This window comes from Argopecten irradians, chromosome 1 (assembly GCF_041381155.1).
Source record: "Argopecten irradians isolate NY chromosome 1, Ai_NY, whole genome shotgun sequence".
NCBI classification, from domain to species: Eukaryota; Metazoa; Mollusca; class Bivalvia; order Pectinida; family Pectinidae; genus Argopecten; species Argopecten irradians.
Genome location: NC_091134.1, coordinates 26,483,702 through 26,497,039, shown reverse-complemented (window position 1 = coordinate 26,497,039; position 13,338 = coordinate 26,483,702). Strand labels below are relative to the sequence as shown.

Sequence of the window (13,338 nt, the reverse complement as noted above, 5' to 3'; positions counted from 1 at the left end):
GGGAAAATAGTGTCTTATTTGTGCTCAAGCATCAAGGCTCATCATATTGATTTGATACATAACCTTTTCACTAGAACATTGATCAAGTTGTTAGTCTATATGTATTTGAAACAAAAGGTTGGTTCCAAAATTTGAGCAACAAACTTTAGGTTCATTCTTCTGGATTGGGTAAAGCTTTGACATTAAGATAGAGATTTAAGTATTGGATAAGGAACAGAGTATCTAAGGATGAATGGATTTGCTAGTGTTCAAGCTTGATACATCAGGATTGAACACCGGGTCCGACACTTCAGTATTGATAGAGTGCATGTTTTCTTTGATCTCTGCTTTGTTGGATTTATTTCTAGACTAGATATACAAGCCAGTTAAAATCATTGTTTAGCCCTATTACAATTTTTATGGCCCAGGTTTGACAGATGAGCCTCCAGACTGACACACATGGTATGATGATATGTAGTTATCACCTGCTTTCTCCGAAATGGGGGATATTAATTTTGGTTTGTCCATCTGTCTGTCCGTCCGTCTATATGTCCATCTGTCTGTAACGCTTCGTTTCCGTGCAATAACTGTAACAAATGTAAACCAATTTTCTTCAAACTTGGTGACAAAATAAAATGCCTTAAGGGCTCAGCCAAGTTCGATTGCGACTGTCGATGAACCTTATTTAGCAAAGTTATGGCCCTTTGAATTGCTAAAAACGTCATTTTCTGTCATTTCCGTGCAATAAGTGTAACAAATATGTAAACGGATTTTCTTCAAACTTAGTAACAAGGTTAAATGCCTTAAGGACTCAGCCAAGTTCGATCGCGACTTTCAACAGACCTTATTTAGCGGAGTTATGGCCCTTTACTTAAATAAAAAAAAAGTTAGTTTCTGCCACCTCCGTACAACAGCTGTTATAAATATTAACCAATTTTCTTCAAACTTGGTAACGAGGCCTTAAGTGCCTGGCCAGATTCGATCAACTCTTTCAGCAGATGTTATTTATCAGAGTAATGGCCCTTTAATTTACTACAAAAGTCTTTTTTTCTGCAGTTTCTGTGTAATAACTAACAAATGTTAAAACTAATATTGTTCAAACTTGGTTACAAAGTTAAATGCCTTAAGGGCTTAGCCAAGTTCGATCACCACTTTTGAAAGAAATTAATTAGCAGAGTTATGGCCCTTTGATTCTATAGAATAAAAGTCATTTTCTGCCACTTCCGTACAATAACTGTAATAAATATTTGCCGATTTTTTTCAAACTTGGTAACAAAGTTAAATGTCTTAAGGGCTCCGCCAACTTCCATCGCCACTTGTGACAGACCTTATTTAGCAGAGTTATGGCCCTTTGATTTAATTAAAAAAAAATTATTTTCTGGCATTTCCCTGCAATAACTCTCATAAATTTGAACCAATTTTCTTCAAACTTAGTAACAAGGTCAAATGCCTTAAGGCCTTGGCCAAGTTCAATTGCCACTTTTGGGGGACATTATGTAGTGGAGTTATGGCCTTTTGATGTACTAAAAGCATCATTCCCTGTGCAATAATTGTAACAAATATAAACCAATTTTCTTAAAAGTTAGTATTGAAGTTAAACGCCTTAAGAGCTCAGCCAAGTTTAATAGTCACTTTCAGCAGACATTATTCAACACAGATTATGCCACCTTCATTTACTAAAAGTTACAGTATGTCCTGAAAGCGGGGGGATGGAAATTCCACGAATTTGCTTGTTGGACTAGTCGTAATAGTGGTGGGAGGTTCAGGATCAAATATAACATCATCCATATCTTTGGGGAGTGTCCTTACACTGTGAACAGCAATATTGTTGATTGTTGAAACACACAACAAAACCAGAAAACTGAATTTGTTGTGTCCAGTTTTCAGAGTTGGTTCAGTATATCGGATATAGTGAGTGGTTGGCTTTGTCAAGGACTAATGTAGAATAAATCACCTAAAGAATATGGCTGATTATTTAGTATGATGTCTGCAGATATCGGGGTGGATAGAGTTAGCATGGTTTTCTTGTAAACGCTAGGTGGCCGTGTCAACGATCTATGTTAAATGATTTGGTAATAAGGCAGTTCTTAAAGGTGGCTTCCCATATATTTCTGTTTAATTTTCATATTCAAGAAATAACTTTCCTTATTTGTATTTTCCGGGGTTATATAAGTCAATTAAGAGCTTTGTGTTAAAATATCGAATGTATCTGGTAACACGAAAGTTATGAAAAACTATCTATTTCTATATTATTTCAAACCATGATGAATAGAAATGATAATTAATGGTCAATAATTATGCTACTTCATTAAATTGATGTGAACAAAATTAAAACTCATTACCTTACAATCCAGAAAAAATGACAAATAATCGCCTGGAACAAATTTTGAGTGCAAATATTTAGTAAGCCATCTTTAGAATTGCTGAATTTACCCAGAGCTTATATAGTTGCATGTGCATTATGATGGCAGTTTTATGTGTAATGTTCTGGATGAGTATTGCATGCTGGTCTAGTGCCATTTCTGTTACAGTCAAAGCTACAATCATCAATAAATGTTCTGATCGGCTTGGTTTGGTGAATGGTCCATGTAATCTGAATGTTTCAGTATGTCTGCTTGTTTTGATCTGATAAAAGCCTGTTAAAGACAATACTTTGTGTCAAACTTGATGTGTATTTTTGTGGAAAATTTTGTAAGAGAAATCTGTTGAGGTATATGTCAATTTATAATGTTTCCTGCCTGCTGCTTTAGGTTCCAACCATAGAGTTCATACTGCTAGACATTAAACTAATAATATTATATCTATGCTACTCATATTTATGATAATTATAACTAATTATGTACAAATGTATTGGGGTTCATTGACTTTGATCATTCCTACCAACCCTGTGACTATAATGCATATATATATGATCTTCCTTGTAAAATGATGCATTGTTGTGCAGTCAAATCTTGATGCCTCAAGCTTGTATCATGACCTTGTGATTGCATCAAATTCTTTGATTGTACATCTGCACTATTAAGTTTTATGTCTTCATTTCAATTAAATGTCAAATTGACATTAATACATTTGTTTCAATTCTATTTTACTACTAGGATTAAAAACACTTTCAATTGTTTGTTTCTGTACATTTTCAACTCAAATCAGAAAAATAAAAACAATTGACTCTGTACAATATAAGTTGACTACTGACTGTGTAATATTATAGATTGAAGTAAACTAGGCATGATATGCAAAATGCTTTATAGCTATATATATATGATAATCAATTAATAACAAGTCTCTAGCTTCCCTTCTAAAACTGAAACTACTGAATTATCTCCATATACTTGTACTTTATCTGCTGCAAAATATATAAAGCTCTTGGCGTGCATATGGCATGAGTTATCTCCCTTACTTGGATGAGAGTTTTCTCCATTACTTGGACCAGACTTCTGGATTTCAGAATGATGCGTTTGGCCATGAGGACAATGAAGGTTTAGATAACTGGAACGGGATCAATCCCCTGGTGGATGATCGATATCAGGTAGACACACAGATCAGTATTATCTCAAACATACAATGGTTGCTAGATAAGTCAAATATATATATCTGTACTGTAAAGTATATAATAACTTCAAAGTTTCCATTACGAATCTAATCTGCTATTTACTTAAAATAAATGTCTTGTCTTGTTCTTTGTGTGTTTCAAAGTTTTTGTCGTAAATTTAGGCAAAGACTTAATAAATTGATAGGAAAAGGTAACTGATGCGTCCTGAAGCATTCTTTCAAAGGAATTTGTGTACAAATAAATTTCCATTTGTATCTACCATGGCAAGCTGCTCTGCTGCATACGCCTCGTACTTAATTAAAACAATTATTCAACTGACTTCAGTATTTATGCTCAGTTTATTTATCATAGAGCTTGTTTATTCACTGGTACATATCCCTTCAAATTGGGAGGAATTTTAACCAGTGGAGCTTACCCTGTAATCACTTACAGTATTTAGATAAGTGATCCCGGAGGTTGACACCTTAACAGAAACCTTGTAATGGTCGTAATATTACCACCATCGTAGTGTCTAGTGATGTGTAAATATTTGTTGTTTATTGTTGTTTGTGTTATTATAACTGTCCAGTGTTATTGTAATGTTTTGCTATTGTCATTTTGTAGTTCTTTATTGCTCCAACTTAAGTTGAATTTTTTAAACTCACCAAACATGAAAAAGAAAAAAAAAATCAAAAACAAGATGTAGGCTGTAACTTGAAATCAATCTGTATGTATGATCATGTATACCTTGTCAATGCTATTTACACAGTCTGCATCTAAGCATTAAACTTCAGTGTATAATTTGTTAGCTGTAGAAATAGCTTCAATATAATAAAAGTTTTAAATGAACTATTATGTATACATTGTATATTTTTAATGTAGATGTGACTTTTGAAAAAATAAGTATTATTAATTTGATTTCCTTGTATCGACTGTGTATCGCCTGCTTCTGTATAAGAATCTGGTGATTAATTTCCACTAACCTTTATTTTGAGTTCAGAGATAATTAAATGACACTGCTTATAATCACATTTTTTCCAACACCATTTGGATGGGTTTGTTTTGTTTCTTATTGATCCTTTTTGGTTAATTGATATTAGTGTAGATCGTTTAGTGTTTCATAGTTAAACTATTAGCACATTGTAAATTGTAGTTAGCACAAGCACTATGGTTTTTTTTTTTTTTTTTTTTTTGCTTTTTATTATTTAATTTTAAAAATGTTCATCACATGTTGAAAATATCCACTTATGATTATGATTTATTTAGTGACATCATCTTTAAATTGATATTTTTTAATCTCAGGAAAATGCGGAAGAAGATGAGAAAAAAGCATTGGATGAAGAGGAAGGAAAAGACGAAGGTAAAAAGGGGATTCAGTATACAGTAAAAACTGCCTTAAGAGCCACCTTTGTATTAGACCACCTGCTTGATAAAACCACTTTTTAGGGTTTCTAATCGCCAATCTCAACAGAATTTGAACTGTGTATAAAGAGCACTTGGCTAAAAAGACCTTTTTAGTGCGAGCGTACTCTCACACTAATGTTTTCCTTGTCTGGTGTGGAGTGAAAGTGAATATTTATATTTTAGAATAACTAAACTTCTTTTTTTGTTTGTTCCTTAGATAACAAAGACGAGGATTATGAGGACGATTACAAGGAAGATGAGGTGGCAAACAGAGAAAACAATGTGCCAGACCCATTCGCCAACAAACCTCAGGACCATTTTGGCAATAATTAGTAATAACAGGTACTAAATTACATGTATACTAATTGGTATTAATCTCTTTATCATTGAACTCTTTCGGTACTGTAATGCTGGACGGGGTTCTGGATTGGAAGTCATTATTAGACTCCTACCCAAACATAAAAGAACATGGCGGTGTGTATTTTGAGTCTTTTGATGAGGTAGAAAAACGATAACCAATATTGGTGGTTTTCACAAATTTGTTTGATAATTTAGATACATTTATTATTCTAGGTTTGTATTTTACTAACTGTAGAATGATTGCGATATCGTTGCCATGTTGTTTACACCGGTGATGACAATCGGAGCACATAGCAGTACATATTCAAGCAATCTGTGTCACATGACAGAAAATGTGTACTTTGTTCCTATCAAAAAGTTTGTTATAAACAGAGGAAGTTGTTTTTTGTTTTAAATTTTATTGTGTAACTCATATGTAGTCTTTGACGCAACTACCATAGTTAATCTTAAGTCAGGTAACGTCAAGTATCTTGTCATCTGTATACAAAAACTTGGATGAGACATCATGTTTTTCTGACGTTTGTACACGACAATGGTACAGAAAGAGTTAATATGCTTTTCAACACTGTCAGTTCGTAATTTGCAGCCAAGTTGGGTTTGGTATCTTTAGCTGTTTGCTTTAGTAAGATAGCACTTTAAAGTAGGCTAGAGTTTGCTATCACAAGGAGACATCGCTTTATCTTACCACTGTGAGTCTCCAAATACCAGACTTCTTACTCCTCTTACACAGAACAGAGCTTACATGGGAGGCTGTCCTAAATGTTAGATAATAAAACCACACACTCAGTGATTTGTCCCATTTACTAGTTTATTACTTTCGTGCTGGACAATAGATTTCACTTTGTTAGAATTTTGCTGTATTTGTAATATTAATCAAGAAAGTTGATATACATGTAATTGATATTATATTAATTTGTTTCACAGGAATAACTACACCACACAGTTGGCAAAGTCTGAACATGAGAACCATCACATTACGCAATCTCCACATCTCTGGACTGAAACCTGTACACTTTAAAGTCAAAACAGCAACCAGCTTTTAATTTCTCATGTACTGTATAGCAGCAGGTGCCATAGGTAATAAATTCAGCTGTGATCCCTTAAATATTTGGTCAGCTTTGATCCCTGAAATCTTTGGTCAGCTTTGATCCCTGGAATCTTTGGTCAGCTTTGATCCCTGGAATCTTTGGTCTGCTTTGATCCCTGGAATCTTGGTCAGCTTTGATCCCAGGAATCTTTGGTCTGCTTTGATCCCTGGAATCTTTGGTCAGCTTTGATCCCTGGAATCTTTGATCAGCTGTGATCCCTGAAATCTTTGGTCAGCTTTGATCCCTGGAATCTTTGGTCAGCTTTGATCCCTGGAACCTTTGATCAGCTGTGATCCCTGGAATCTTGGCCAGCTGCAGTGGATTATTTAAGATCCCTCAGTAAATCATGAGTGATGTTGTCACAGGGAATCGACAAATTAATTCTCAACTTGATGATCAATTCCATAGGATTTTTCTTGAGAGTATTTCTTGGAAAATGATGCCATTTCTCGGTTGCACTTTGTCTCTTCAAGTTATTTTAATTGACAGGCAATAAATAGTGTTTAGAGTTTTTTCCATAAAAAGCAATAAGTGATCTTATGTTAATCATTGAGTCTGTATGTGTATGTTTTAAGTATCAGAATGATATTCGTGCAAGAAAATTGTGAATTGCATTCTTTTAAAACAAAAGAATTTAAAGTCTACTAGAATTTTGACATTTATGCTTTTTTGTACCAGTGCATCATTCCATTTCAGTCATTATTTAGAAAATATTTACATTGAATCTTACAATCATTGTCCACACAATTACTTATTTAATGATTTTAGTTGAAATCAACATCAGTTGCATATAATTGGTGAAATACAAAAAATCTTAATCTTAAAGAGCAGGCAACTCTTCTTGTGTAAGGGAGAACAGTATACTCTTGAGGATGTCATTCTAAACCTTTTTTTCTGGGTGGAATCTCTGGTCTCTTGAAGGGGATATATATCTGTTGTGTGGAGGGAGAGATCAATATTGAAGGGAGATAATTATTTTCTTAAAGGGGAGATAATGCTTCCTTTGAGAATGTATCTGACACTTGTATGAATTTTAAGGTCGAATATATATTCAGAAGAGGGTAAAATCTCACAGTAAAGATAACAGTTCATTTAGGATATGAGGATATTACTCCATTATCACCATTTGTGTTTTAATTTCAATTATTTTTCTATTTCTGTGTTTTAAAACTCCTAACTTACAGGAAGTGTGTACCTTCATAATATGAGTCCAATGCTAATATTTAGGATTGATTTTGGTTCAATACATACCGGTAGACATGTTTAAATGTGACAAAATTATAATGTTTTTAATCAGTTTGCTCGGTACTTGTTAACCTCTTCCATAGAAACAGCAATATGAAGGTTTAAATGAGATGAAACTTAATTACTGACACGATAGTATGAATTAATGACAAGTGATTCTTACCATTGTGATGTGCTTTATATACTGGGATGGAGTTTTCATGTCTATCTGTGATAAGGTTGAATATGGACACAAATGTAAACAAATGAATGTACATGTGATTGGTATAATGTAATATATGTGTTGTATGTGATGTGTTCAGTTGATGTATATTCTACAATCTGTAAACAATCGTTCCTAATTGTCTTTATATCATCTAGGAAGGATCACATTTTGCATAAGGTACACATTGTACATGTATTTATGTAGTAAATTTCGCTCAATATAACTGTAAGTTCATACTGATCTGAATCGTCCCGTCCTTGGATGTAAAAAATAAATACTGTCTTTGTAGAAACTTTTTTTGGCATTTATAAATATTGGCTCTAAATTTTAATTGAAGAGTATGAACATGTGTTGATGTATTTTGAATTGTGCAGAGTTATGTTGTATTTTTAGAAGGCGAAATTGTTAAATCTTAATGTTAGACTTTAAGGGAAAAATTAATATTTTCATTATATTTGCCGATAGCTGTTTGTAGAATTAGCCGATTCTCAATTTCATGATTTTTTACAAATGAAAGTGCATGGAGAGCCAAGATGAATAAAATGTACACTGTACATAAAGTATGATTTCAGTCAGCACTAGAATATACCCGGTACGTTTTGTTTGCTGTACCACTTCGCTGATGAGTATGTATGTGCCTTCTGGATTATAAATGCTGATTAATTACAGAACACCAGTTGTATATTATCTTAGATGTGTATTTAGAGTATCACTTATCCTGCAATAAAGGTTCATATGTGTTGTGTCTGTAAGTAAAAGTTGAGTGAGGAACAATATTCATTAATATGTAACATTTTTTCTTGTCTCCGTCACCCTGAAAATCATACTTGAACTCTTCTAAATAAACATCTGGAAGAGTTCATAATGAACTTCTAGGGATGAATGAATTATATATTGAACTGAGTGCTACAAAACACACTAACTGCTGTTTTTTTTGTTTATAACAATTGTATATGTTTATGTTTCTGTTTTGACTGTATTTTCTGTTACAATTTCTTTTTTATCTGTGGTTTGACCAGGTCAAAATGACCTGCAGTGTAGTACTATGTAATCATTTGCTAAATAAACATTGACTCATGATGATCTGGACGCTGATAGTCGGGGGGAAAACATAATCTGGAACGAATTTTATTAATAAATATATAAAGTAAATGGAATCTGTCAGACGGAAATTTGCAATCCAAATTTAGACAAGAACATATTGGATTATCAGTATTCATATCGTATGGTTTGCTAAATCAAAATTTATTTAAGTTTTCATTATTTCAGGTGTACACATGAAAGTGTATCAGATTTATGTATCTTTTCATATAGTGTTGTTTTATTTTTATTGTGAATATAGAAAAAAAAATTCATGTGGGCATATTGAGTTTTTACAGTATACTCAGAATATTGTTGTAGATATTTTAGTAGAAATAGTTGCTTTCAAGTTGTAATGTAAAGTACTTTGGTACATTTAATTTAGGAGTAATCAGTGCTGGTTGATAATTTTCAAAAGTAAAAAGATATTTGTGGTTAGAATTAGTGAAGTGTGGAGAACTATAGATATTCTTATGCATTTACTAGTAAAACAACCTAGTGATTCATTAAATGCTATTCTTGAAATAATCAGAATCATTGTCAATGTCATATGGTAGGAGAAATGCATGTGTTCAAGAAAATGTTCTGAAAGTTGAAAGCATTTGAAAGTTGAAAGGCATTTACATGATATAGATTAAAGAACTACTTGAAAAAGAAAAGCTGTTTGTGTTTGAAACAACTCTGCCTTCATTAATTGTTTATATACATGTAATTGTAATTATATTTCCATGCTCATAGCAGATGTTGAATGTAGAACCTAAACACTGGATAGAAAGTTTGGGTTTTAAATGTGAACCATGTTGAACTGTGCTCTGAGGTGATGAATCTCATTATTGTGTGATCTTTTAGTTAATGATACAGAGGAAATTTAATTTTAATTAGAATGAAACATATTTTAAAGATGCTCCACTGTTGACAAATGGTACATGTATTTTTTAACTATCAAAAACAGGAGCAGACGATGTAATATTTTTCTTCAGATACAAAAGTTACTTTCTTTACACCATTACCACAATTGAAAAGTTTGAATATCTTATTTTACTTCAAGTTAAAAATATGAAAAATAATCAGTTGCATCTTGAAAAATTGATGTGGCACTATATCCTTTATGGATTGAAGTACTGATTGCGCATGCACCAAAAGCAAAATAAATTATCTTATATAATCTGTTTTGTGTTAACTAGACATACATATATATATACATGATTAAACACCAATTATTGTTCAAATGATGAGTATCATTTATGCTCTGTCGGCAATGGAGCATCATTAAATAATAAAATAAATGAATATAATTCTTTTGTTATAACAAGGAATAACTACTTAATGCTTACAGACAGTTGAACCTCATCTAAACTCATCTGACTCCAAAAAGTAGAAGTCAATGTTAAAAATGTTTAATCAGTTCCAACTGATATTTTTTTCATTTTATGACAATTAAAAGTTTTACAATGATCATCTTGAAGATAACAAGCGTTGACTGTATGTCAACATAATGGTACCAACTATGTTAGTAAATCTAAAAAAAAAAACTATTACATTTCAATATGACAATATTGTATAACTCTAGATAATTATAGTAGAATATAGCATGAAAAATGTTTCGATACATTCGTCTGTTGTGGAAGTATAATGATGTATATTAATTAGGTGTAAATTATATATATAATTATTGGTCTGTATGATGGAATGACTTCCATTGTTTTAGGGACACATGTGTTAGTTATATAATATATAATCCAGTCTATTCCATCACTCTACACTTAATACATGTGATGTATTCATTGTCGTTCATGAACGTAGTTGTAGTGTGGTAAATTCAAAGTAAGTCAAATTTTAAAAAAGTAACCAAATGATAAATAAGTGCACATGAAATGATCACATTCTGATGTAGAGCAAATACAATTAGTGTTGTCATAACAATTAGTATTGTCATAATTCAGAAACGTTTTTGTCAGCAAAAGAATTAACTAAATTTGATTTTGGACAAAGATTAAGTTGTTTCTTTTTTTCAACCAAAAATACCATACATACATTGTACTAGTTTTTTTGTTTTTGTTTTCATTTTGAAAATTATTGAATTTATCCTGTTTCCATTTACAATACCAATACTTTTTACTTTGTGAGAATGAATGAAAAGCTGTTTTATACATTTACATGATTTATCTCAAAATTTCCTGTTACATATCAAATAAACTTGTATGTACAGTGAAATATATGATCTTTGTGTTGGGATTTTGTACACTGACTTAATGAAATCAATAAAATGTCATAAAAGTGGATTCCTGTTGTGTGCTTATTAAAATTTATAACACAAACATTCATTATAACAAGTGTCAAATTGATCACTCATCCCCATGCTGCTTGGTCATAGGTGAAGTTATTTTTAGAAATTAACTCTTATTTGATCCTTGTAACCTTGAAGGTCAAGACTATCTCAATAACCTGAAACAAGTATGTTCAGTTAAAGGTGTCTGGTGGGCCTTTTGCTTACAAAGACGATGTTATCAAAGAGATTTCATCCTATTTAATCCTTGTTACCTTGAATGAAGGTCAAGGTTATCCTTTGATTAAACTTGAATGTGTCTCTTGCCTAAGACCTAAGATCCAAAATAAGTTACCAAGGTCCTGCAACTAACCTTTTGTTACAAAATGTATGCACACAGGAAAAAGCAAGGTTTCCGAATGATTTTAACTCAAAAAGAGTACATATATAATTAGAAGAAAGGTAAATTACAAATAGTTCCGATAGTTATATTACAGAGATTTACAGATTCACTTGAATGAAGATTTGGAGAAACATCTGATGAAAGAAACCGGTTCAGAGGCACTGACCAACACCGCTAAGACAAGTGAATTGGTTGTTTATCGTGTCAATCAGATCATGTGTAGTATAATATTCCTATGTGGAGAGGAAGCTTTTAATGAGACTGAGCACACAGGTGTCGAATATCATATTCCTTATATAGTGGCCAGCACGCATGTATAAATCCAGGCAAAGAAAGCGTGTTAAAATGGCTGATTTTCCCTTTGATATGATAGAGGAATGTCGCAAACAATATATGAAATCTAATACAGTAGCTTTGTCAATTTATTTACTTTTTTAACGTACATCGTCAGCTTTAATGATTGAATCAAAAGAAAATTAGATGATTAAGTATTTAATGATTTTATTAAATGACATGTTTTACATCAGATATACATGTTTAGATAGATCACAGAAAGAAAAGTTTATTCTGTAGAACCACACACAGAATGGGGCTGTCTTCATACCAACATTCTCTCAAACATCACTCAGAATCTGGCCTTTGTTTTGTGTAATGGAACAGTTTGTAATCAAAACAATATTTATCTGTTTTATTCCATCATCCTCAAATATTGCAAGAAGGTAATGCATATCAATAAGTACTAAATTCACATTGAATATCCCTAGATAAAATCTGTTGAACACATATTTCAAATGTCGAAAAATGAGTGACACAAAATGCCAATCATTTTTCTGAAAAGAGCGGAATGGATAAACCTCAATGATGTTTCAGGTCATTAAGGTTCAGAAGGTTTTGTTTCCAGTCACATTATGTTAAAGACATTTAAGGAGAAAAGCCTGAGTACCTGGAAAAGAACCACACATCTGCACCAATCTGGCACATTGACCTCATACCAGGAGATGGAGAGCTAATGGTAAAATGCTTGACATCAAAATCATACAAAGCCACCAGTAAATGGAGACATTTCACAGATTTTTTGACCAAGATTTTGTGTTACAATTTAAATTTAGTTATCAAATAATTATTTGATAGATGCCTATAATTTCATTTAATATGTAGTTACAATAAATTACGTGAAAATAAATTTACATATGAATATGAGAAGAAATTAGGCTTACATTGATACAAATTTGATTTCTGCAAGTTTAGCAGATGCTAATATTATTATAGTTTATTAGTAGGTAAAATTATGTAGCATCATTTTGAGATTATGTCTTGTATAAATTTAACTGCATAACAAATTAAATATAACTAACAAAGTTAAAATTCTGTAACGAAAAGTGACTAAGAATATGAAGTTCCAAAAGTAAATCAACAAGAAAAAATACCAAGTACAGTACATATAACGGGACACAAACATGTCATGATAATTATAAACTTATCAAATGAACCTATTGGTAAGCTTTAAAGTTATATGTGCCGTAACTGGGCGATAATTTTGACATGCTATTTTTTCATCATTAATTCATTAAATACCATAAGGTTTGATGAATAAAGCTGTAAAAACCATTCAAATGGCTTCAAATGACTTATAAACGTTAGTTATATCACAGAAATTTTGTACTGTAAAATTGTTGTTTTTATGCCTTAAATATGTTTAAATGAAAACATACCCACTTTACAATTACTAAAAACATTGTATAAATGTGTAATGAAATTGTAGACCACAATTTAACTTCA

At 31.9% G+C, this 13,338-nt stretch overlaps 1 protein-coding gene across 6 annotated transcripts in view; it reads left to right on the top strand.

The window, feature by feature from the left end:
• Nucleotides 1–11,170, top strand: part of LOC138322293 (putative uncharacterized protein DDB_G0271606) — a 57,227-nt gene extending 46,057 nt beyond the window's left edge. For 3 of the 6 annotated variants that reach the window (XM_069266411.1, XM_069266405.1, XM_069266376.1), the window contains 4 exons: nucleotides 3,425–3,505; nucleotides 4,811–4,868; nucleotides 5,130–5,254; nucleotides 6,197–11,170. In XM_069266411.1, coding sequence (XP_069122512.1) covers nucleotides 3,425–3,505; nucleotides 4,811–4,868; nucleotides 5,130–5,245 — 255 coding nt within the window. In that variant the 3' untranslated portion in view covers nucleotides 5,246–5,254; nucleotides 6,197–11,170. The remainder of the gene's footprint in view (nucleotides 1–3,424; nucleotides 3,506–4,810; nucleotides 4,869–5,129; nucleotides 5,255–6,196) is intronic. The other 3 variants (XM_069266425.1, XM_069266418.1, XM_069266390.1) reach the window with 1 other exon arrangement.
• The last annotated feature ends 2,168 nt before the right edge of the window (nucleotides 11,171–13,338 follow it).